At 44.4% G+C, this 26,205-nt stretch overlaps 2 protein-coding genes across 5 annotated transcripts in view; both read right to left on the reverse strand.

The window, feature by feature from the left end:
- Positions 1–1,697: 1,697 nt before the first annotated feature.
- LOC142899524 (rho GTPase-activating protein 12-like) lies at positions 1,698–19,048 on the reverse strand. 4 transcript variants are annotated; one of them, XM_076043145.1, is made up of 17 exons: positions 18,275–19,048; positions 10,091–10,354; positions 8,621–8,764; positions 8,452–8,532; positions 7,580–7,702; positions 6,245–6,319; positions 5,980–6,041; positions 5,784–5,865; positions 5,596–5,697; positions 5,407–5,505; positions 3,775–3,877; positions 3,575–3,694; positions 3,380–3,478; positions 2,693–2,770; positions 2,435–2,569; positions 2,190–2,295; positions 1,698–1,894 (listed from the first exon to the last, which is right to left on the reverse strand). In XM_076043145.1, exons 1-17 carry the CDS (start codon positions 18,950–18,952, stop codon positions 1,720–1,722), a joined length of 2,526 nt encoding a protein of 841 aa, XP_075899260.1. In that variant the 5' UTR covers positions 18,953–19,048; the 3' UTR covers positions 1,698–1,719. The 4 variants fall into 4 exon arrangements, with proteins under 4 accessions (XP_075899260.1, XP_075899259.1, XP_075899258.1 ...); XM_076043144.1 differs by having other exon boundaries at positions 3,575–3,691; positions 5,596–5,700; positions 18,275–19,047; XM_076043143.1 differs by having other exon boundaries at positions 5,596–5,700; positions 18,275–19,047.
- Positions 19,049–23,520: 4,472 nt separating this feature from the next.
- LOC142899491 (kinesin-1 heavy chain-like) overlaps positions 23,521–26,205 on the reverse strand; it is a 13,043-nt gene continuing 10,358 nt past the window's right edge. The window contains exons 22-26 of the mRNA XM_076043092.1: positions 25,829–25,900; positions 24,907–25,008; positions 24,596–24,812; positions 24,029–24,125; positions 23,521–23,738 (exon numbers count right to left, since the gene is read on the reverse strand). Coding sequence (XP_075899207.1) covers positions 23,732–23,738; positions 24,029–24,125; positions 24,596–24,812; positions 24,907–25,008; positions 25,829–25,900 — 495 coding nt within the window. The 3' untranslated portion in view covers positions 23,521–23,731. The remainder of the gene's footprint in view (positions 23,739–24,028; positions 24,126–24,595; positions 24,813–24,906; positions 25,009–25,828; positions 25,901–26,205) is intronic.

Consider the following 26,205-nt stretch of genomic DNA (forward strand, 5'->3'; position numbering starts at 1 on the left):
ATAGCGTGTACTTGACAGTATACGTTGAGGACCACGCTAATGGGGATCCTGATAAAAACCCAAACCTGACAGTTTGCATTTATGGCTGGATGAGGATAAGGTCATTAAAAACAGACAAACAAAATACACACACACACACACACACACACACACACACACACACACACACACACACACACACACACACACACACACACACACACACACATTGTTGGTGTTTCAGGGACATGAAAAACAACAAGAGTTTTTAAATATACCCATGTACGTGTTGACAAGGAGTTTGGTGTGACAAAAAGCAAAAAACTTAGGCTCCCTACGTTTAGTCAGTTGTTTCCTTTATTAGGCATCTTCAGAAACAGCAGTTTGGCCTGAAAACTACATTCAAAATGAGAAGCTGACCAAGACCAAACAAGAGAACCACACCACAGAAACACTTTCAAAGGAAAGGTAACAGTCCAGTATCATTTCTTTTCATTTCGTACAGAGCATTCAGAATAGTCCAAAAGAAAAAAAGCAAAACAAATACATGTGTACATATATACATATATATATATATATATATATATATATATATATATATATATATATATATATATATATATATATATATATATATATATATATATATATATATATACATATATATATATATATATATATATGTCAACATTCATTCACTTGTCACAGCATACATACCAGTCACTAGAAGGTTTTCACTTTGTATTCTGACATCACCTCATTTCCCAGTGTCCCCTTTTTTTTCTCCAAAATACTCAAGAACATTAGCTTATGTGAACAGATGGGCTCATAAATTCGCAGAAGGTTCATGTTACAATAAAAAAAAAGAAAAAAAGAAAAAAAGAAACGAGGACAACACTACAGTTTTCAAGAATCCACTTAGTTTCCCAGTGACACAGGCGCAGACGTTTAATTCAGCCAGCTAAAACGCCAGACTTTTAAATAAGAAAAACAAAACACAAAACCAACACGCAAGACGACAACATAGTTCGTACAAAGTGTCAAGACGAGGATACAGCCTGCGTAGGTTTAATTCCACTTAGTTCATTTACACTCACACACACACACATACACACACCGCTGGTAATGCGAGGGTGATTTTGTCCATCCACTATTCAAGTCACGGGACAATCATGTCTCACAGGGTTCAAGGCGATGACGAGGTACAGCCCATGCAAGTGCTACAAAGACATAACACTGATCACCCCCGCCCCGCCGCCGCCAAAATTTAAACTCCAACTTCCAAAAACCACATCGCAGACGAAGCGAGGCGATGAAGTTGCCGGGGTATTTTTTTTTTTTTTTTTTACTTTTCTTTTCTTTTTCTCTTTTTTGGGGCAGTTGCTTTCCATTGTCAATTCCTGAAGGATTTCAGTCTATGTGTAAAAAAACAAAAAACAAAAACAAACCTGAATACTCAAATCCATCCACGTGTCAACATTACACGGCCTGTGGGTGCACAGCAGCAAAAAGACGAAATCTGTGTGCAAAGTTTGACTGATTTGAACCGTCCTGCCAGACTCCTTCAACACCCTGTAACACTCCGTAATGAGCTGTCCCATCTTCTTTGAAACTTCTCGAACAACCAATTGGTCCACAACAGTCCAGCTCAGTCAGAGAAAAGGGAGGGGGGGGCTCGGGGGGGAATGAAAGAAGTGGGCGACAACGTTTGGATTCAATTTTTCTTTTTTTTTAAGGATTCTACCTGCCGAAAATGCTCTCGTACTCTAGCAGTATGAGCTCCACGATCTGGTTCTGATAGATCATGTGCACGGCGATGTTGCCCGTCTCCGTCTCGGGCCGCAGCAACGTGGGTCCGAAGACGATGGCCACGCTCTGGGTGGTCATGCGGTTGGTCTCCCCGTGTTCGACCACCCTGCGGGAGACAGAACGTTGAGCATCAGGTTGAGCGTCTGTTCACTGAACAACTTCTCTGTGCAAGGGTGCAATAAAACACTTATTTATACATGTTAGCATCACGTAGATAACTGCACATAATCCCACTGTTCATAAATTGTAAATATCAGTTTTTTCCTCTCTTTCATTTTTCATTTTTCATTTTCTTATTTTTAATTGATACAATTTTCCTTGTGACGAGGAAGTAGGGTCAAGCACAAGCGCAAACATTTTTTCGCTTTCCCCTCAGCAGTGTCGCCGAGCCACCTCCTTACCTGCGCAGGTGTCTGAAGAGGACTTGCATTGTGTCGTGGTTGGGTTTTGGCAAATTCTTGATTAAGTCTCGGATGTGATTCACCCGCTGCTTGTGGTCGGAGCATTCTGAAGCGAGAGAGAGAGAGAGAGAGGGAGAGAGAGAGAGAGAGAGAGAGAGAGGCGGCAGGTCAGAGGACGTGTGCCGAGTGTACCGGTGCATGTCGCCATCTTGTGGCCAAAATTAGGAACGACGGCGACCACTCACTGATGGCGTCGACAAAGTCCGTGAAGGATCCGTAGGTGAAGAGAGGCTCGGGGAGCTCCCTGAAGAACATCTTGAGAGCTCCGGTGGTGACGTGGATGTCCTCCCACTTGGTGTCATTCAAGTCCACCTTCTCGTCTACGCCGGGTGGAGACAAGAACAGGAGTGTCTCTTAACACTGTTCAAAAGCGGCCGAGAAGACACGCAAGGAATGTTTGGCTAACACTTGGCGCTAAGGCAGGTCGGCCCCCTGTTGCGTACCGTGGTTGACAGCAAAGCGGAGCTTCTGGATCACAGCCAGGTTCCCGCTGACTCTGTACAGGCCGTCGATGTCCAGACCTGCAAGCCAGGGAGGGAAAACTGTGGTCAAAGGGCGCCAATACCTCTCTCATGTAAGTGGCTTTGCGTCGCTTTTAGCAGGAGGTCAAAACCTCAAAACCAAGCATTTCGGTCCTGAAATGTTTAGAATAGAACCTTTAAAAGTTCCAGTGTGTAATAATTGGCTTGATTTATAATTTTTATATTGGTAAAAACTTAAATACATTAATAAAAGTGTATAATCGCACGCAGTACAATAAAAGTCACTTGGTTTTCCTACCCTCAGAATGGTTCTTATTTCTATACAAGAATATACATTAAAAAAAAATAAGCGTCTTGCACCGCCATATTTCTAAGGAAGCCTGGTGTGGACAATCCAGCTGCCTGATTTAGGGTGAACGTTGGCGTCCTCAAATAAACCAACGAAGAAGAAGGTGGACGAGGTATCCAGGTTTGTGCTCGCGGGCCACTGTAGTTCACAGGCAAGCTCGGCAGGGGGAGGGAGAGTGAAAGACGCTGCCGTCTAAAATGTAACCACCAGATGCCGCTGTTTCTTCTTAAAAATCTTCCAAATACCACACACTTCACCTTTTACATAAGCATTACATATGGACCAGTGACACGCCATACCTGTGTTTTCCACATGCTCAATGCAGGTCTTGACAAAGTCGGGCACCGACGTGTCCTCCTGCTGGCACAGGCCGGTGAGACTGCAGCCAAACACCTGATCTGTGGAACAGCAATCGCAAGCACGACTGTTTACAACGCCATCTGCTGGTAACCGGCGGGACAAAACCCCTTGAACCACCGGCGCCGGAGCTCTACCTTTAATGTAGCCTTTGTCTCGGACGGCCTGGTAGGTGGGTCGACGCGTCAGGAACTTCTTGAGCTTCATCCTGGTCTTCTTCTGGTCCGACAGGTCCATGCTGACAGAACTCTTCACTGCTGAGGACAAGCAGTGATGTGAGTTAGTGCGCAGTATTTCCGCGAGGCGCCGAGCAACGGGGTCAGAATGTTTTGCCCACCTCCGTTCTTCCGGGAGTCCCTGTGGTCTTTCTCCTTGTCCTGTTTCTCGGCACCTGGAGACTCCGGCATGTCCTCCTCGATCGCCTCATCGGACTCCCAGGCCTGAAGGGAACACTCATTCGTTAATTCGTCCTTTCTATTGTTCAATTTTCTATTAATTTGTAGCACTTTTAGATTTTTTTTTTTTTTTTTTAATGAAAAGTGCTTTCTAATTAAATTTCTTCTTCTTCTTGTTCATTAGTGATGCACCGATACCACAAGTACAGTACTACCCGAAAAATTTGAATATCAAGTAAAAGTTGTTTTATTTTGGCAATTTAACATAAAAGATGAAACCAACAAATTTTATTGAGCCATTACACGCAAATTGACATCTCAAGCAGTTCCTTGTTGCAACTTTGCTGATTAAGATTTTCAGCTTATTAAAACCACAAACTCACAAACTCAGAAAATTATTATAAAATTTGAGGGCTTTTTTTTAAGCTGCAAGACCTGATCAGCAAAATCCAAAGAAATAAAAACTTGAAATATATTGATTTGCATATTATTCCTTTATATAATATGTCAAATTCACCTTTTAAGTTGAATTGCAGAAATACAACAACCTTTTCAGGATATTCTAATTTTCTGGGCAGTACCTGTAGAGTACCAATACTTGCATTTCAGCACTCACCAACACCAAGTACTTTATAAGGCCATTGCGCTTTACACGGCGACTTTGATTTTTGAATTTTTCCACAGGTGTTTCTGTGATTTGAACAACATTCAGCAGCATGTTTCCCCTAGAACAAGTTTCCACTGCAGTACAGACACAAATGCAACAAAAATTGTCGTATGCATGCGTGTACAACTGGTATCGGTGCCGTGGTTGTGTCGGCACGTTCTTTACGAGTACGAGTAACATAATGGTATCGGTATTGATTAGGGGTGGGTTTAAAATATCGATATTTTAAATATTTATCGATACACATTTATCAGTACAAGTAGCAGCAGTAGTAATCAACCCCAGTATCGGTACCGATACCCAATATTGGTATCGCACATCCTTAAATTTATTATTATTATTATTATCATCATTATTATCATTATTATTATTATCATTTATCATTATTATCGTTATTAGTATTATCATTATTATTATTATTATCATTATCATCATCATCATCATCGTCATTATCATGATGATGATCATTATCATCATTATTATCATCATTATTATCATTATCATCATTATTATTATCATCATCATCATTATTATCATCATTATTATTATCATTATCATTATCATCATTATCATTATCATTATTATCGTTATTAGTATTATCATTATCATTATCATTATCATTATCATTATCATCATCATAATGATGATCATTATTATCATTATTATCATCATTATTATTATCATCATTATTATTATTATCATCATCATCATCATCATCATCATCATCATCATCATAATCATAATGATGATCATTATTATCATCATTATTATCATTATGATCATCATTATGATCATAATGATGATCATTATTATCATCATTATTGTTATCATTATTATCATCATCATCATTATCATGATGATGATCATTATTATCATTATCATTACACACAAGAGAATCTTTTCTTACATGTGTGTTGATGGTCTCGGTGAGGGCTCGGTACCAGTCGTTGACGACGCTGTCGATCTCCGACTGGATCAGCAGCTCCGTCCCTTGTCGAGTCTTCAGCTGAGGTGGGACAATGCGGGACCTCCAGGTTACAAAAGCACTCCGGCACGAGAGTCGACAAGCGGGGTGTGAACGCAGCAGCGTCTGTACCTCGATGACGTGCTTCTTGCTCGACTTCTCCTTGGAGGCCCACTCCACCGAGCCTCCGCGCAGCTCCACGGTGAACTCGGGCTTGGACTGGTTGCCGCCAAACTTCTGGCGACGACAGGCAGGGATTCACTCGAGGTTACATTGAGGAGCATTGAGGAGCGTCAACGAGGGGCTTATGGGATACGTACCCAGCTGGCGGTGCCCCCCTGGCCCTTCGCAAAGAGCAGGGAGGAACCCTGCAGCACCGTCCAGGAGGAGGTCCAGTTCTTCCTGCGTGCCGGAAGAAAGAAAAACAAGAAAAACACACAATAAAAGGTTTGCAATGCAATACAAAATGATCAATCTTTTTTTTTTTTTTTTCTTTTTGTCCACTGTCGTTCCCACCTGACTTTCTTGCCATTCTCCGTGATTTTGGTGACGTTGAGGACTCCGCACTTCTCTGACGGCTGAAGGGGGCGAGACGAGACACAAATGTGAAAAAGTTGGAGAAAACTGGAATGGATTTGGAATCGATTTCGGCGGCTCGAAGCGGTCGCAAACTTTCCGCCGTTGTCAAATACTACCAGCAGGGGGAGCCCTAACAATTCTGCAAACATTCCAAAAAAAAAAAAAAAAAAGCAAAATTGATTGCACGAGCCGAGATACTAACAGTGGAGTGGTTCTTGGGAGACGAGGGGCAGGAGTCAGAGTCTGGGGAGCTCTGCTTGGGCCCTCGGACTCCCTCCTGCCAACAAAAGAGGGCAGAGCGGTCAAAGCAGCTTAGTAACAGAGAGCAGGTTTTGTTTTTTTGTTGTTTTTTTTTTTTTTTCCGCTGATTGGCCGGGGCTTTTTACAAAAGGCCGTTTGCAGAACGCACAATTGGAAAGTGGAAAGCTCAAAGGACCTCTCATCAGTTTTGACTGTCGTGTGAACTTGGACCCCGGGGCCTTCGTGTGACGTGATGTCAACAGGCCATTTTTTTTTAGGGTTCAGATTTCAGTTTCACACAAAAACTTTTAAATTTTTGTAAATGTTTTAGATATTTCTGCTGTTTTTTTGACGGGAATTAGAGCACAACAAACATCACACTATATTACATAATACTATATGACATGACATTATATTATATTATATATTAGTGAAAGAAAAGGAGGGCACCACTTATGTATGTACTGTATGTATATGTATATATATATATATATATATATATATATATATATATATATATATATATATATATATATATATATATACATATATATATATACACATGTATATATATATATACATATACATATACATATATACATATACATATATATATATACATATATATATATATATATATATATATATATATATACATACACATATATATATATATATATATATACATATATATATATATATAGACATACACATACATATATATATATATACATATATATATATATATATATATATATATATATATATATATATGTATATATATATATATGTATATATATATATATGTATGTGTATGTCTATAAAAAAAAAGAATAAATAAATATATATATATATATATATATATATATATATATATATATATATATATATATATGTATACATATATATATATATGTATAGACATACACATACATATATATATTTATTTATTCTTTTTTTTTTTTTTTTAACTCGCATCAGTGCTGCTTTGATTTGATTGGTTGGTACAATACCCCAAACAAACAAAAAAATACATCATTCACAAAAAAAAGCCTCGGAAAATAATCCACCAGGATCAGCTCAGGATCACTCTTGGGCTGATTTGTTCATCCGTGATCAAATCAAGCTAATTGTAAACCCGGTTTAGCTGATGGCATCACTAGCACGACGCAATCAAACACAAAGCTAATTTCACACGTGATGGAAGAACACACAAAGAAAACTGCTCCGGTAACAGAAAAGGGGCAAAAATTTCACTCGCAACAACCGGCTGCTGCCCCCCGGTGGTGGGTCTCACCTTGTCGCTGGTGTCTAAGACGTAGGTGCTGTGTCTCCACTTGGTGAGGACGATGTTGTCCTGCTGCTTCCTCTCCAGGCTGCGGCTCTTGGGGGCTTCTCCGGAATGCACGGGGTTGTTGTACTGCGGAGGCGACCGGGGGTGACAAAGAAAAACCCGCTAACGTTAAGATACGGGCAGATTTCTCTCAGTCCGACTCCTTCCTGTCCGCTGCCTCTCCTCTAACTCGCCACAGGGGGGCGACGCTGAGCTGAGATTAAGAGTTCACTAAACTGTGCAGGCTCAGAACTGCGCGTTCCCATTGTTGTTTCTTCTTGTCGTCTTTCGACCAGGCGTGGGCAAACTACGGCCTGGGGGCCCGTACGTGGTCCGTGTCTTTAAAGCCCTACGGTGTTTAGCTCTTTATTGAAATGACTATTAAAACACTGAAAAAAAAATTGACAAAAAACGAGCTATTTCACGACTTACTATTGATATAATTTCTTCAAGGATTAAAAAAAAAAGCTTGACGGGCCGCATACGGTCCCACGTGTCGTAGTTTGCCCACGTCGGCCTCTAGTCCACGGCGGAAGAAGAGGTTCCACGGCACGCGATTTGGTCACCTTTGGCTGCATGGGCATTTTAACCAATAAACGACATTGAACCGACCACCTTGTGTGCCACGGGACCTCTTCTTCTACTGTGGACTCCGAGAGTATTATTACATCCATGTCAGCGGCACATTGTTTGATTCCCAGCGTGCCCGGTTAGATGTCAAACATCCAGTAATAGCCAGAGTCCCATGTGATGCACCCATCCAGTTATAGGGCAAGAGCTAAAAAAAAAAAAAAAAAAGAATGATGATGCAGTGGGCCCTCGTGTCAAAGCTGTACCTTGGGCAGCTCCCACTCTGATCTGGATCCATCAGCGCTGTAGTAATAGGGTCGGCCTTGGTTGTCCACGTGTTTGATCCACTAGCGAGGGAGAAGAACAGTCAGTCAGAGAACCGTTGACTATGAACTGCCAGTAAAGTGGTGTCGTCATGCGACTACGAGAGGTCACCTTTTCATGGGTGTATTCAGAGACGTAGAGGGTGTTTCCGTGTTGGTCCAGCTCCTCGGACCAGCCTCTAGGGGGCGACCCACACTGGCTTTCGGAGTGGCTGGAGTTGGTGCTGCTGGGGCAGTTCTCCTCCGAGGACAGTGGCTACAGAGAACGTTTATTTTTAATGGCATTTTTAATTCCAGCGGCCGCTTGATTACGAAGACGACAACGGCACCTTTGTGCTCCGAGCCGTTTTCACCCTCCGAAATCAAACCACCACTAAGGAAGCCGGCACGTGACTGCGGCGCTGGCCGTTCAGACGAGTGAGTGCAATTTCTGGTGAGGGACCAGAACTTCGTGAAAGACAAGCTTCCTGTTTCTCTGGCCGGAACGCGTTAGGAAGCCTTTCGACAGAACTTCACTGCAGCTTTTTCAGCTTAAGACCCGCTGAGATTTCACTCGGTGCACTTACATGCACTCTAAATAGTTGGGGTATTGCCTCACTCCAATTACGATCGATCCGGAGTGAAGTCCTCCGAGTTTACATCCCGAGGAAATAATCAGGAAATTGATCCACCTCTTCTTCCCAGAGAAGTTTCGGGGCCTCTCCTTGAGAAAGGACAGCTCAGAATAAAATGGACGTATCCCCACAATTACGACGTCTATTGTCACTATCCTGGTGTCGGAATACAGGTAACACTGGTGAGATTGCGTCAGAAGAGAAAATTTAACATTCTTAGATCAACGTCCTTTGAATTGATTTGGGGGGAATTCTTCATACTTGCAGAAGAGGAGCCGATCGGAGCCGATTATCACCCGGGTCGCTTGCCGGGTTGTTTGACCCGTTTTGTTGCGCAACAGCGCGGCTCGCTGAGCAGATTCCACCGCCACGAAACTGCAAGGCTTCAATTTACCGACGCCTTACACATGTGACGGCATGGAGACTGTGCATTGTAGAGAATCTTCTCCAAAACAGGGCAGATAATTACAGAGAAAGAAACATAAAAAGTTTAAGTTTAAAAGTTTAAAATTGTCAATAGTTATTTAAGTTCATTTGTAAATAGTTTAACATTTGTTTTTTGCACTTACTATCTTAGTTTTTTATCACTCTAGAGTGTATAAATAAAGGTGTGTTTATATTATAAACATTGGACATAGTCCACGTTTCTTTTTTTTACATTAGTAATTCATATTACGCATAATCTTTTATTACTGTTGGTAGTAATAAATTATTTTAGGGACCAAAAAATTTGAAGAGCCGTTTGGGAGCCGAAAGAGCCGGTTCTCTAAAAAGAGCCGGAATGCCCATCACTACTAATAAGATGCATAAATCCCAGTATCGATATTTTAAAATGCAATAGATTTTTTACCCATTATGTGTTTTTTTTTTTGGGGGGGGGGGGGGGTTAAGTCTCGCGTTCATGCCATCCGCGTCAGAGAGAACAAATATGGCGGAGAAGGAAGTACGACGTGCTCTGCGAGGCTCACCTCGCTCTCCATCACGCCCTGGCTGTCTCTTCGGACGCTGCTGCCCGTGTCGCGGGTACGCGGCGGCTTCCAGGTGCGCTCGCCAGTGGCGCGGTTGTAGTAAAAGTGCCGGCCGCTCGGGTCCCGGTGGGTCTCCCAATCGCCCAGAACGTGGAGAGGGGATCCGCAGGGGACGGGGGGTACGCTGGACTGGGAGATCTTCAGCTCCTGGAGGTTGGTGTAGACCGGCGAGTCAGGCCGACCCGGACCAACGGGTGATGTCGTCTGATGGTAGAGGTAGGAAAAGGAGACGGCAAACGTTAACTCGGGTTATGCGATCCAGTCTGAGTCGTCACGCGGCAGGACAAAGCTGCTGATTGACTGATTCATGGGCAGCATCTCAGCTCTCAGATGTGGGTGGGGAGGGGGGGGGGGGGATCACATCTGTCCCATTTGTAACCGTGCCCTCCATGCCGAGGAAAACTAGACAAATACATACAACTATACAATACAGAGTTGCGGGTAGTAGTGGGAGGGTTAGAACCCTTAAAAAAAAAAAAAGAGTTTCCGAGCAAGCAAGACCTGAATGATAATTTCTGTTTTGGAAGATTTGACCTCTTAATCAAACAAACAAATACTTTTAATTTACAAGTCAATCGCAGCCTGCCTGGATACTTCTAAAGACGTGATTAAATATTTGCAATTTTCTGAACCACGCGAAGACGGGTTTTAAACCTGCTCCTCCCGTTTCAAAGACACATCGGCAACTCATCGTCAAATATGGACTTGTGTATTTTTTAAACTCGAGGGAAAATAGCTGAGAAATGCTGAACGTGTACACAAAACTTGGGCCAGCGAGAGTATGATGTGCGAATATTAATTGGCCTCCTGCTTGGGTAAAGCATAATGAAAGCTAGCTTACTTATATCTCTAAGCAGATAGTCTCCACACTGGATTACCGGCAGTAACTGGGTCATGATTTCTCGTCGGGGACCGCGCGGCTACAGCTGAATGTCTTTTTTGGGTTTCGACTGTGGACCATTTGCCCCGACAGAAAAGCACCATCGAGTTTCACCATGAGCCGTAAGAAGAAACTGTATATGAATATATTTTACAACTCCTGAATCACCTGATATGACAAGCAATTACAAGTAATTTAAAAAATAGTGCTGAAAATGAAAACGTTTAAATAAAATGTAAACTTTAGTCAAAAATTAACTAAAGACAATTGACCATAATATGTAATTAAAGGGAATTATATTGGGTAAAAAAAAAATTAAAGACAATTTACTTTTCTTTTAATTGATCTTATAAAAAATAAACCCCCATTTTTCATCTTTCTGACTGAATTCTGAGATTTTGGTGCATTGAGATGACACTTTGCACTCCATGTTGTGTAACATACAACAGCGAGAGATAACACAGACAAAGGCACTGGATTCCTGGAGCGACAGGACCATGCGTTTCACCTCTTGTTCCAGCCGGGACACTTTCAACCAAATGCCCGCGTGTAAAACGAGACGGAAAAATACCGATCAAAATCAGGATTTCAAACAATCCCAATGGGAGGGTTAACGACAAATCGTAGCCACTATTCGTGGACAATGACAGAGTCGAGGCTCGCTAACGCCTGCGCTACTTTTTCCTCTTAGCCGAGCGGCCCGAGCCTCCAGACAAAACTACGTTTCGAAGTGACGGCTACTTACGATGTAATGCGGGCTCCTCAGGTACGAAAACATGGTCCAAAAAAACCAAAACAAAACAGTCCAGTTGGAATCACTGGGCTGTCAAGTGGTCTAGTATTGAGTGAGGTGCTGAGCGTGGTGTCCCAGTGAACGGAGGAGGCCTCGTCAGCCGATTAGAGGATCTTAGGAGATCTATTTAAGGCTCGGTTTCTTAATGGGAGCACTCGCTAGCTGAATGAAGTGAGCCTCTTGCGCGCGCACACACACGCACACACACGCACACACACACACACACACACACCAAGGGACAAAGACGGAAAGGAAGAGTGATATGAAACAAAAGTCTGTCAGTCCGTGGTTCACATGCCCCCGGCTAACCCAGTCGGATAGTACAGGGGGTAGCTGCACGTGCAAACAGCCCAAGTCATGGCAATTCATGTCATCTCGGCGATGTCTGAGTGACACGACGGGAGCTCAACACAAGCGGTCTTAGTGTTAAGACACCCTGTCTTCACACAACAAACACTAGAGGCAGAGTGTCCACTGAGTTTGCTCAAGATATTTTATAGACACACCGGGTTATAACAAGAAAGCGCGAAAAATTAGGCATCCAAAAATAAGAGCCCGTAGACTATTAATAGTAAATAGTGTGCCCTTTCTGGGCCACAAGTGAACGCAACCTCTTAGAGGAGCTCTTTACTAGGTAGGCACAGGTCTCCTGAGGGATTTTTGGCCCATTATTACACTGAAAATTGTTCCAGTTGGTCCAAATTGTGCCGTTTCCAACCACTTGGCATTCACTCCGAGCACGCGCCACAGATTCTCAATGCGATTGAGGTCTGTGCTTTGTGCGGGCCGCTCCAGGACCATGGTGTTGGGTTTTCCTTCAGGAGCCGTTGGGACTAATTTCGATGTATACCGGCGCTATGGGTTATTGTCTTAACGGAAGGCCCAGCGACTACGTAATAATATTTTAGTATCCTCAGACCAGAGCGCAGAGTTCCAGAACTCATCTTAACCTTTCAACAAAACAAAAAAAAACCTCAGTCTGGCTTTGATGTGTCGTTCTTTGAGTTCAGGGGGGTTCTTTTGGGACAACGGCCCATGATCCATGAAACATCAACTCTAGGGGGAGGCCTGGACAGAAACAACCTTCCAGGCAGATGCCTATTTTCCTCTCCGGACTTCTTGAAATCTTGCGCTTGCGACCATGTCCGGGTTTGTTCCCTTACAGAATTTGTCTCCTTGTACTCGACGAGGATGCAACCAACGTACAGCAGTTCTAACACGCTTGTGAAATGCTTGGACGTCGCAGCACAACCTTCCCCCCTCTCATCGTGAGCCTTCCGCTACCTTCTTTCTGAGCTAAAGACTGATTTCCTTCGTCTTGGGGCATTGGGGAGTAAAAGTAGCCTCTCTCAAAGCTGTGTTCAAGTGCCCTGTTCCTGGAAGTCCTTTTCTGCTAAGAGGTCTTCCTTTTACCTACAGTGCCCCCCCCCCCCCGGCTTGTGGTGTCACACATAACAACTTGTTATGCAGAATAAAATGCAAAAAATAAAAATAAAAATACCCCATCAAACCCCATAACAATTTAGGGAACGCTATGGTTCAATCTGAAATGGATTAGTCACCACAGAGGAAATAATATAATATTCTGGAGCGCACAAAACGTTGGGAGCATGTTGGTTAGTGTGTGTGTGTGTGTGTGTGTGTGTGTGTGTGTGTGTGTGTGTGTGTGTGTGTGTGAGGGGTGGGGGGTGAAATGCACAGCACAAAACCCCTTAATCCAGACACGTAAGAAGATTGTATTCTAGTCTGTGCCTGTTCGTCCATTATTGATGATGGTGTGTGTGTGTGTGTGTGTGTGTGTTTGTCAAGAGTTGAGGCCGACCTTTAAAACCTGCTGTCCCACAGCTTACCTACAGACAGCTGTAACGCCGTTTAGATTATGGTCTCAGGCCTAGTCTAGTTCCTGTGGTTTAACCCATCCTAACCAACGTCCTACTCGCGCGGGGAGCGGAACGCCGTCGAGTGAAATTCTACAGAGTTGACCTTTTTTAATAAAATTGATTGGGAGTTTTATCTTTCGTTTTGACGTTAATATGAATCCACATACAACAGTCAAAAGACGCAAAAAAAAAAACCGTGCAGACGTACGTGAACGACGCGACTATCTCAGCAGGTAAAATTGGCGGGGACTCAGATGACTTCTACTACCTCCTGACCCCAAACAGTGGAAAACATTAGCAAATTGGATTTAGCCCACGTCACCTCCAATCCGGCGGCAAACAGCCAGCGTCTGCTCTCAACACAAAGAGAAACAGGCACACGACAAGAGGGCAGGCTGAGCCAATTACAGAACAACCATGTGATTAACGGCTGCGGTATTAGAAAGTATAATCTCCTTAACGGACAACACCAAGACAGCACAGCACGTGTGTTATGTGTAAGCATTGTAAACCAGGGTTAACGTGGCCCGGCGGTGCAATGGCTTTGACGCAACGCCTGAAACGCTCCGAAATCCAAAACGTCAGCGTCACTGGTGAGGCTGAAGGGAGCTCGACGACAGGGTGGGTTGTTGTGATTGAAGTTGTGTTTTTTTTTTTTTATTGCCGAACTGTATAAATTGTTTCAACGTGGTTATTTGGCAAGTGTTAGCAAGCGGCGCTGTGTTGTGTGTTGTATTTTCCTGAGCAGAACCACTTTCTAGCGTCGTCTTCAAGCGAATGTTCTGTTTGGAGTTTCCTGTTTACTTCCGGGGAAATTGTCTGTTTTAATCATCTACTTGGTTTGCGGTCGGACACCAGCTAATCAACAACAAACAATCCCGCTTAGGCCACTAGTCACATTTCACTTCTAACTTAATGTGCATTGTGGACACTTCACCTTCAGCGCTCAACGACGCTCCGAGGCGTGACTTCCGACACAGCCAACCAACGAACTGTCCCACATTTCACACACTGGTGCGCAGACATCCACCTTCTCCTTCGAGCCAGCCGAGCAAAAGAACTCACATTTAACACCCGCAGCAGAGCCACGAACCATCCCGGACTCATCGACAACCAACCAGTAGCCATCCATGGTCAACAGCTCCAAATACCTCGACATCCACGATCGAGAACAAGCTCACCCTCAGCCGACGCACCATTGGACGACCACTAGGTGCTGCCAACAGAGACCTTATGTCACCTGCACACTCGGGTACCCATTTGTTCTACCCCACGTTCTGTTCCCTCCGTGCCGTAGCGTCATTAGGTCCATTCTTCTTGACTGGCCCTCCTGCAAATTACACCTTGCTCCACGGTAATGACAGATGCAACAAGCTCATTAAAGTCACTGTCCGGGACTGATTCCACCCTGTGACATTAAGGTATGGTTCTGATTCTGATTTAGTTTGAAGTTCTAACTGCATTGCTTCTGTTCTGTGGTCTCGCTGTTTTTTCAACCCAGGTTAAATCCACGTACTCTCTCTCTTGAGCCACTCAGATCCCCCACTGTGTACCCTATTGCAAATTTGTGACACTCGTCGCCACCCGTCGTTATATGCCGATGACATTTCGGTCTTTACGGAGAAGCCACTACAATCTATACCCACCCGTTAGCCCATTTGAGAAGAACTAAGCCGCCCCTCTAGTTTTTAAGATTAACTCGAGCAAATCCGCATTACTTTCCCTCAACGCTTTGGCTAAAATGTTTTGGCAATTTTTGGTCAGCATCGTAGCTGTCCAGGCTTTTAGGAACCTAGAAATATAAATCTTCCCACACTTGAACTGCACAACTACCCAACAACACTAAAGCTAAAGTGGGCTTGGATTGGGGAGAACAGTTTGCCAAACTCCCTCAGAGCCCCTGTGTCTGCAGTCAAAATGAACATTTTGCCCAGGATAGAATCTATCAGTTCAATGATTCCTCTCTCTCCTCCCTTCAACTATTGAAAGAAAAATACATTACATTACACTGTCTCCTTAGTAAACAATGCCAGTTACCTTGTGGTCTCACAACTTGCCCAGACATGTCGCGTGGCTTAAGCTTCAAAGCACAAAGGAGTGCAAAATATGATCGCTAATGTAGTCAGTCAGTCTCCCAAGCTGGCAGAACTCCGGTGTGGGCAAAAACAAAGCCATGCTCTGTGACGTCACTGGACTCTAGCATTCCGCTGCCTATGATCCCCCCTGGTGGACGAGGAGATAATGGCTGAAAACCAGGAAGAGGGCATCGCACAACGAAAGCTGCAACAGTCAGAGCTCAAACTGATTTCACGGACAGAGAGCCGTACATTATTGGTTCCATCATCATCATCATCATCATCAACTTGTTATTAATCACATGAACCAGTAAATACAGCATTATCACAGTGCAGGAGGGTTAGGTTTTTGCACAGACTGAGCCAAAACGGGGAATCGCCAGGTGTTAAAATGTCAGATTAATAATCAGATGACTTCGTAAAAGAACAGGAAATTGAAAGAATTGACTCTGTTTGGCAAGCTAATCCGCTTGTCTTGCACCAGAACAAACGAACACAGTGCAACAAAAGGCACTACAGGCGGTAAGAAAGTTGGGCTCTACCTGCCCCAGTAACCAGGCAGCACCGAGCCTTAGCCGGACACCGCATCTCTTCCTTATTTGCCTCAGTCACACAGGGAAACTGTATCCTGCTGAAACATAATCCAAAGAGCAGCTCATGGGGGGGGTTGGGGGGGGGGGTACCAAATGGATGTTTGTGTTTGTATGTGTGATCTGACGAGCGCCTTTGTCACCCTCAAGGACACTTTACAGGATAAAACAAATGCAATAAAGCAACGGATGAGCAAATGAGTTGTCGGCAAACTGGAGTTTTGAGTCTGGATTTGAACAGAGGAGGACGGGAGACGATGTTACAGATGTCTGACGGGAGCAGACTGATACAAAAGGAGTAACAACGAACAACAAAAAAAAAAAAAACTTTTTTTCCCCCCTTGATGCTGCCTTGCTGTTCGGAGCTACATCCATGCCCGTTTCTTAATATTCTAGACCAGGGGTGTCAAACTCATTTTGGTTCACGGGCCACACGGAGGAAAATCTATTCCCAAGCGGGCCGGAGCGGTAAAACCACGGCATGGTAATAATAACGTAAAAATAACAACAACTTCCAGTTGTTTTCTTTTTTTTTTTTACTTCATTGGTGTTCTTTGAGCACTCTGCACTCTGCATCAGTGTTGCCAACTCCTCCAGTAAGGAAAGTCGCTATTGGCTGTCCTGAAAGTCGCTCGGAGTCGGCAAATGACGCCATCGTCTAATTTGCATGATTGACCAATTGCGCTTGGTCGCAACGTAACAACACCGGGGAAAAGTCGCTAGATTTGTCGCGAGTCGCTTTTGACAACAACAAAAAAAAAGTCACCATGGGGAGTTGGAAAGTCGCCAGATGTAGCGAGAAAGTCGCCAAGTTGGCAACACTGCTCTGCATTAACTTTGTTTCGACTGAGACATTTTGGGGCACTGAGGGTAGCCAACAGGAGACGAGAGCGGATGTACTTGTGCCGGTTTGCTCAGCCCCAGTATTGAGTGTGTTTGCGAAGCAGAAACGATACCGCGACACCAAGTGGACACATTTAGAACAGCGCTCTCTTTCATTGAGAAGTTGCAGTTTTTGCAATTTTGCAAAATCATCTCGCGGGCCGGAAAGAAACTGTTTGCGGGCCTGATCCGGCCCGCGGGCCGTATGTTCGACACCCCTGTTCTAGACCAATCATGCACGTTCCCTCTCACACAGTGGTCCCCTTGGCAGGGCAACTGGGGGCGACAGACAGCTCCTCTACAGATATGACCTACTTTCTATTGAAGCCCATCTGCCTTTGTTCACTCCATGGGGGGGAGGAGGGGGGGGGGGGGGAGGAGTGGAGTGCTGCAGATGGAGGGGACAAAGAGCTCAAGTAGCACTTGGTGGTTGTCCCTGCCTGGAATACAGCCACGCCAAAAAGGCCCCGGAAAAGGCCGGCGTGGTTTCGGACTTCGACCGTCTGTGACGCCTCAACGTTTTCGCTTCTCCCGTCCGATTCTGCTGCGGTCGAAAAACAGCATCAGCTCCAGCTTTTTTTTTTTTTTTTTTTTTTTTATGCGGCCTTACACGGATTCTTCCGACTGAGTGACATTTAAAAAAAGACCGAGTAGAAACCCCTAAATTATCAATATAGGAGCCAGTAAGAGGGCAAGGAACTTATTGTATGCATTTGTTCGGGGGGTGTAAAGGAATTCGGATTCACGACATAGGGCCCTGTGAGTAGCACATCTGCGGCCAAGCATTGATTTTAGATTTCACGAAGCCGTTAAAAAAAATTCCAAGTACAACCAAACTACTCGCATGTTGTATTTTCCATGTTTCCATGTTCAAATGTACCGAAGGATTCTGTTTTAAGTGCCGAGAGGTAGGTGACAGTACTCCAATCATTGGTAACCAACGAAACAAAGAGCTCTCATGCCCCCCAGCACACACACACACACACACACACACTACATCTAATCAGTAAAGGCAGCACCATACCTGCAGGTGCTCTGTAGAACTGCTGCTCAGCTCGTCCCCGGACTCCGAATCGTTGTGGAGTTTTCTAAGTCCCACGTGGATCAGTTCGTCGGACGGAGAGGTCTTGTCGCTCCCGGGACTGCCGTCGACGCTGCTCCCCACTTTGAGCGTGGGCGAGTCGGCCACGGTCTTTGGCAGCGCCGAGTTGTTCGCGTGGTAGTGGTTGTTGTTCCTCTGAAGGAGGACCAGTTCAGCAACCACCTTGTCCTGGTGAGGGTTCCCCACGTTCTGGTTTGTATCCTTGGGCAGCGCCGGGGGAACGACCCGATCAAAGGTAGGCGACAGGATGGACGGTGGCGACTGGTACCCGAAGCTGGACATCTCCGGCTGGGGCCTGTTGAGGTTGGCGTCGGACGCGTGGCAGATTTCCAAGACGGTGGGCTTGGACCTTAGCGACGGCTTCTGAGGGGCCAGGACGGCGTGCTGCACCTCCCTCACGTACTGCGCCGGCACGTAAAACGCCTTGGCGCCCTCGTCTTTCCTCACCTGCCACCAGTCCACGTTGGTCTTCTTCACCAGCGCGTAGCGCTCCCCCTGGCGGATGGTCACCATCTTGTCTTTGGCCTCGTACTCGTAGTCGTACTCCACCTCGACGTAGACGTGGTCTGAGGAGACAGGCGGACCCTCTCTGTCGGCCATGACTCCCAGTAAAAGAGGGGTTTTTCAACTCTGGCCTCAGCTGCTCAGTGACCCGGGGCCCACGGCTGGGCTCTTCATGGCCGGGACCTGCTAGGGCGCAGGAGACAGGGGGAAGGTTAGTTTTGTGTCGCCAACAGTTCCAGACAACAAAACCCCATTGGACGAGCTCTTTGATGATGGCTATCAAAAGGTTTCATTGTCCAGCAAAGAGGACCGCATGAGACTCTATAAAGCAGTTTTCCCAATATGTTCCATGAGGCTGGGAGGCAAATTATTTGCAACTGCATGTTGGGACACAGGAAGAACTTCAGCAAAAAAACAAACAAAAAAAAAACACCCCCTGTTTCCTTCTGATTGGTCACTGGGTCCTTGTCTTTAAACCTTTGCACCCAAATATTATTAACCGTAACCTTTGTCCCAACCTTAACGACTAACTAGGGACGCGCACCGACAATCAATTCAGTCGAATCAGCTTCTCGATTGATCGATTGATTGATTGATTGGACTTTCAAACTTCAGCCTTTTATTTTTGTCATTTAAAACATTCACTTGACAGTGCACATCCGGTGATTAATTGATAAGCTGTGATTCTCCTCCCCCCCCCCCCCCAAAAAAAAAAGCTGAATTCACCTCCGGTTCTGTGGGTTCCATCTATACGTAACACATCACGATATAAAAAAGCTTGATATTCCTTACGATATATACAGGAAGTAAAGGCATATGACACTTTTCTGTCATCAAATATTTATTGCACCATCTGGGGATACAGTCTGGGATCAGGCAATACGAGCTGGCAAATATTAGTTCATCAATTTCCATCCCCACCAACAATTTGCACCCAGGTCTTGATAACCAGTCTTGCATTCTCAGTGAGAGCGTCCGGTCACAATTTCCCAGGAAAATAAACGATCAATATCCAAGTAAACAAGAGACCGGGACTTTTTAAAAAAGGATGTATTGCTTCCTAAAAAAAAATAAATAATCGACCTACCTTCTTGTGACAACATTTACAACTAACAACTAACCCGCGACCTTCTTGGGAGTAATTAAGTCACTCGATTAACCACCAAACAGTGTGGCGAAAACCATATCCGAAGCAACTGAACCCTGAAGGAACCTCAAAAGCTTGACAGACGACATCCAGAAAAATCCAGCATACAATCAATCACCTTCCCAGAAGTACTATGACTAGTAGGTCTGTACCGTAAAAGGCTTCCAGGTCAGCTGACTCTGAATCCCTTGTCACACACAGAGATGTCTGAGTCTAAAGCTGCGTTCTTCAACCTTTTCTGAGCCACGGGACATTTTTTTTTTTTACATGGCATACCACCAAAAATATTATAAAATGACACTTTTTAGCCTAATAATGACAATATAGTCTCTTCAGTTATTCATCCTCCAAACCTGGGCCTGTTTAGGTGCACACTAGGTGGAAAAAGGACTAGGTGGAAAAATAGGCTCATATTCCCTTTCAAAGCACAGTCACTTGACAACAGAATGTTTTTTTTTTTTAAGACCAATTAAGTGAAACTGGATCATTTTTCACGCCACACCTGACATTATCTCACAGCACAGTGGTTGGAAAAACTATGGTCCATAGCGGGGATAGTGTCGTCTCACAGAGGTGTTTTTTGACTACAGTTGGTGAAAATAAAAAGTCTTTTTCTCATGCTTTCGTACTGTGTTGCGCTGAAATGTATTTCTAGGTAAGCATTTATTTACAAACATTGACCTGTTTTTTTTGTTTTGTTTTGTTTTGTTTTTAGGGGGGGGGGGGGCTGCTGACCCTGGCCAGCAGCACTTTGACCCTGCAAACATTTGCAGAGCAGCAAAACAGCAGGAGACTCCCTCCTCTGTTGTCACCCACAGCTTCAATTCAAAACAGATGTGAGCTGCTGCTGCTGCTGCTGCTGCTGCATAAACTCCACCACCGGAACCAGCACCAGCACTCTGCCAGGTTTTTTCGCAGTAATACAGCACTGCTTTTACATATGCACGACACGAAAAACAGTCTGTTCTTCGTGGGGAGGGGGGATCACAAAAAGGCAGTATTGGAGGATAAGGGGGGGGGAAGCAAGCAGCGTGGGACTAAAGTGTTCCACGCCGCGGCATTAGAGGCCATAGGTGGTGGTGGTGGTGGGCGTGGGGGTCGCGGCGATAGCTTAAACACAAAGGAGTTTCAATCCATGTGCGTATGCGACAAAGAGGAAGACCTGACCCCCCCACCACCGTTTCAACACCGACAAGACACGCCAGGAGGGGGTGAGGTGGGGCGGGAAGGCGGCCACAAAGCCGCCGGGGGGGGGGGGGGGGTAACAACACACAAACGAAACGCCGCTTTAACGTGATAACCAGAAAATAGGTACATAATGATATCTTCCCTTTCCCGTGGCGAAAATCATTTGTGGGAAGCAAAAAAAAAAAAAAAAATGTTCATACTGCAACGTGCCCACCTATCGGCAAACGGTATGAACGGCGAGAGGCAATTTTCTAACCTGTCGCTCGCTGCTCGGAGACAACAGCAAACCCCCCCCACCCCCACCCCCCCCAAACCGCCCCGCTAAAACCACACAACCGACACATTATCGACCTCCGGACCGCAACCCCCCCACCACCACACACACCCCAACCCGGGTCGACCGTCCTGGGGCTGCTGTACTCACCGGAGAGGCTTTCGGGTAGAACTTTACTCCGCTGTGTGACGGCAGTGTCAACAATTGAGCGCCGCAGCAGCGGCAGCAACAGCGGCAGCAGCAGCAGCAGCGGACCTCCAGTCAACCTGCTCTGTGTGTGTGTGTGTGTGTGTGTGTGTGTGTGTATTGGCCCCACCTCTCCACGATGCGTCGAGAACGGTGTAGCGTGGGGGGGAAAAGTGCTTCCGGTTAGCCCCTTTTAAAGTAAAGGTTCTATTTTTTTATTTATTTATTTATTTATTGTTTTTTTGTTTTACATTTTTTTTAAACGATCTTTTTTAAAACGATTTAAAAAAAAAACACCACGCACAATGTGCGATTTTATACTACATTACAACATGTATGTGTGTGTGTGTGTGTGTGTGTGTGTGTGTGTGTGTGTGTGTGTGTGTGTGTGTGTGTGTGTGTTTGTGTGCGCGTTGCTTTGTTTCTTACACATACCATATATGTGTTATACATTATACATATATATATATATATATATATATATATATATATATATATATATATACATATAAACACACACACACACACACACACACCATAACAAACAAAGAAACACAAATTTTTTTTATCCAGTCAATATCACATTCCAAAGCACTCTGCAGGTATTGTACGTGTGAAATACATGAACACCCGCAAAAAAAAACCATGAAAACAAAATATCCTCCTTTGGTGAGACACTCTAATATATATAATATATATACATAATATATATACAACTACATAGTTGCGTGTCAATCTTTGCAAACTCCCCTCAGTGCTTAACCACCCAGAGACTGTTGGCCCCGGCACCAGAGCCCGTTTTTATGGCGATTGTTCCCAGCAGGACATTCATTCCTCGGGAAGTCATATCTATACCGCAAGATCCTTCCAGGCAGCTCATCATCATCATCATCATCATCAAAAAAAAAAAAAAAAATTAAAAAACAACTCTGTTGTCTGAAGCTGTCATAAACAATGGATTCATGCGGGATTTCGAGCCACTCATAGCATAGAATTAAAATTAAGGCTTTCCTCTCAGGGACAACATGATGGCGGTGGAGGTGAACGTGGAGCAATGCTGACCCCAAGGGGTAGAGATGCGAAGTCCTGCTTATTGTTGGTTGATTTGTTGTTCGGTTGCGTGCATACCTTAAGGGTCACTGCACTAGATAGATAGATAGATAGATAGTGTTTGGATTACTCCATCAAAGTAATCCCGCTACTGATTCCTCCATTAAAAAAAGTAATCCAATTACTTATTTAGCTACTTTGTCTCGCAAAGTAATCAATCACTAATTACTATAGTAGCGATGGAAAAACAAAACAACACACAAACGTTGAAGATTTTCAAATCAAGATTTATTATGTCTAGAACGAGCTCCTGTGGAAACAGTCGGCAGTGGTGTCAGGGCAACAAGAGGTGAACCAATAGAGGAGCTTCCAAAAACCAAATCGGCTCTTCCTGCAGCTCCACAACCATCCATGCACCCGTTTTCTGTGGCGACTTCTTGATGCTTCATGATGCTCCGGGTAGCATCAAGATGAAGCATTTTCTCCACTTAAAAACGTCTTCAGCCCCTCACGAGGGTTTAGATGTTCCGCGAATACTTATTTACCTTCATGAGTATTTAGTTTTAACCTCAAGGTGAACCCCTTTGAAGATGTCCACAATTCAGAGAATCGTCCGTTTGTCAATGGCAGCCACTTTTCGCAGCTCTTAGGGATGTTTTGTGAAAATGGGGTCCGCTTTTAAATGAGCGTGATTTTACCAACGTCACAAACAGGAAATAGCACTTATGGGTGTGAACAGTGTAACGTCGTTAGTAAAGGATGCTAAACCTAACCTTCATGCAGCTTATTCAGGATTTTTTTTTTTTTTTTTAAAGCATTAATTAGGGACAATGTTCTCTGCTTTGTCATGTAACAACGTTGTGTCATTATGATTTTATTTTTGGAAGGTACTAATATTTTTTTTTGTATTATTATTATTATTTATGTACAGTATATACACACACGAGATTGCGTCAGCGTGCTGCAATTGTCCCAGGAAAGGTCTGAATGTGGGCGTTGGGTTTTCTGCTCAGGCGAGTGAGCTCCATCCTTAGGAGCTGTGAAGGGAAACAGAAGAGCACTAATAAAAATGAATGTTAAACTAACTTAGTGTTTAGACATCTTAAATTACCGTGTTTAAGCATATTGACTGGGTTATAAAACCCACTGAAAACTGAAAACTAAATTTCCAAAATAACGGTTTCAATAAGTTAAGCCTCGGAAATTGTTTCTCTATCCCGTTCTAAGTCTACGCCACACTACAAACACACGAGGAGCCGTGCAGCGCCCCTAGTGGCAGTGATGAGAGTCGGGGGCATACAGCGAAAAATAAAGCTAACAGCGTTACCTGTCGTCTCCCCTGGTACTTTGGAGGCTTTGGAAGAAGCTGGACCTGAGGAGGCCTGGGGAAGCTCCTGGCAGCTGACCCGGTCTGATGGGCTTGGCTGATTCAGACAGTCAGGTTAATACATCACATGTTGTTATTATTATTATTATTATTATTAGAAGGTTATTTTTGCTTTTTGCTTCTTCTTTTTTTTCAGGATGTCGAAGACACCCTTGAACGTCTCAAAATAGAGAGACGGACAAAGAAAAACTGAGCTGGTTGAAATTACAATTGTGTTTGTACAATATGTGTATATACCATATATACATACATGCATACATATACATATACACAATCATATGTGTATATATGTATGTATAATGTATATTCACATAAGGAAAAGAAAAACTTGCATCAATATTTTATTTGTAGAAGTAATCCTATACACATAGACAAGTAATGATAACCCTGTATACTGTTGTACCATGTTTGACCAAGAGGTGGCGTCACCCTCATGCATGCAGCATAAACAAGTGTTAGGTGCGTGATGGGTGCCTATACGCATCATTTTATCTCTACGTGACCTACCGATCTGTGCAGAGGGTCTCCTGCCCATGTTTTTGGGCCTGGCCGCCGCATCCTTGATGCGCTCCATCTCCTGTTCGTAGCGGTTCCGTTCGCGCTCCGCGTTCTCCTTGGCCTCCTTCAGAGCCGACTCCAGAGCTTTGATGCGGTCGACGGTGGCCCGCAGTCTCTTCTCCATCTTGGGGATTTCACCACGGAGGGTGGCGTTGTCCCGCAGCAGCTACAGGAGGTAACGCACGCGGTTGGTGGCAAACACAGCTGCTGCTGCTGCTGCTGCTGAGAGACTTCAATTAAAAAGGAACCCATGCGGTCACCTGCTTATGAGCCTTGGAGAGCTGCTCCAGGTTGTTCTCCAGGAAGGAGATCTTCTGTTTGTGGGCAGCGTTTCCCTCGGAATTCTGCGAGTCCAAGTTGTTCTGCACAACACACAGTTTGATTTTCCTCAATGTTCTTTTTTTTTTGTTTTCTAGTTAGGACACTGTTGGAGTCTTTAAAGGTCCAGTGTGTAATATCTGGCTTGATTTATGATTTTTATATTGGTAAAAGCTTCATAGACTGCCCATAAATACATGAATAAAAGTGTATACTGGCAGGACAATGACAGCAATTTGGTTTTCCTAACCTTCGAAGCTAGCTGCCATCTTGCACCGTCATATTTCTAAGGAAGCCTGGTGTGGACAATCCAGCTGCCTGACAGCGCGTTTCATAATAAGGGCGAAAGCTGGCATCCTCGAATATACCAACGAAGAAGAAGCAGCCGAAGAAAGTGGACGAGGTATCCAGGATTAAATGCACAGGGCACCGTAGCTCGCCGGCAAGCTTGGGAGGGGGAGGGAGAGTGAAAGACGCCGCGATCTAAAACGGTAACCACCTGATGGCGCTTGTTTCTTCTTCATCCACTCCTGCCTTTCGCCAAACCAGCTTCATACTGAACAGCCCACCCTCTGTAAGCAGCGTGGCTCATCTTCCAGACAGCCCGCTTTTGGCCCGCAGCCTCAGCTTCCAAATTTAGCGCGGGCGTGATTCATTTCTCAGCCGCTACCTTTGAAGAAGTGGATGACCTACTTATCCCAAATGAAATTTCTGTTGCCCTCGACGGGTTCATTAAATTTCACGGCGGGGGCGTGGGCGGGGGGGGTTTGTGCACGAGTCGCTCCGTCTCGCAGCAAACATTGCGGGGCCGGAACGCCCCGAACGCAGCGCTCGCTATAGGCTGAAATTGGTCACGATCCTTGCCTTTTTGATTTGAGTCGCCAGGTCTTGGACGAAAAGCATCCTCAGGTTGTGGAGGGTCTTGAGCTCTCGACCCTGAGTGAAATGAGGAGAAATCCAGCTGAGAGGAAAGAACGTGTCAAGAATAAAGTGATCCTACCTGATACTTGATACTAACCTCCACGTTTTCGCTTATTTTACTCTTATAGGCATTTGATGTATTTGTTTGTACACATTTTTTTTTTAACTGCAATTTTAATTGTTGTGTGTTGGAAGATTTTTTTGTAAAGTGTCTGAGGACTTTGAGTTCTATAAATAAAATGTATTATTATTATTAGTAGTAGTAGTAGTAGTGGTACTAGTAGTAGTAGTAATAATAAGAATAAGAATAATTTCAGTGC

The sequence above is a fragment of the Nelusetta ayraudi genome, unplaced genomic scaffold (assembly GCF_046127955.1).
Source record: "Nelusetta ayraudi isolate G7.1 ecotype Tasmania unplaced genomic scaffold, CSIRO-AGI_Nayr_v1 ptg000073l, whole genome shotgun sequence".
Lineage (NCBI taxonomy): Eukaryota > Metazoa > Chordata > Actinopteri > Tetraodontiformes > Monacanthidae > Nelusetta > Nelusetta ayraudi.

Bases quoted from the DNA above. Each gene is read 5' to 3' on its own strand.
- LOC142899524 (XM_076043143.1), bottom strand. From the start codon at position 18,952: ATGGCCGACAGAGAGGGTCCGCCTGTCTCCTCAGACCACGTCTACGTC. The intron at 8,765-10,090 runs GTGAGCCTCGCA...CGTTCTCTGTAG, and splicing joins AGGGCGTGATGGAGAGCGAG to CCACTGTCCTCGGAGGAGAA. The intron at 6,042-6,244 runs GTTAGTATCTCG...CGCCCCCTTCAG, and splicing joins CTCCCAAGAACCACTCCACT to CCGTCAGAGAAGTGCGGAGT.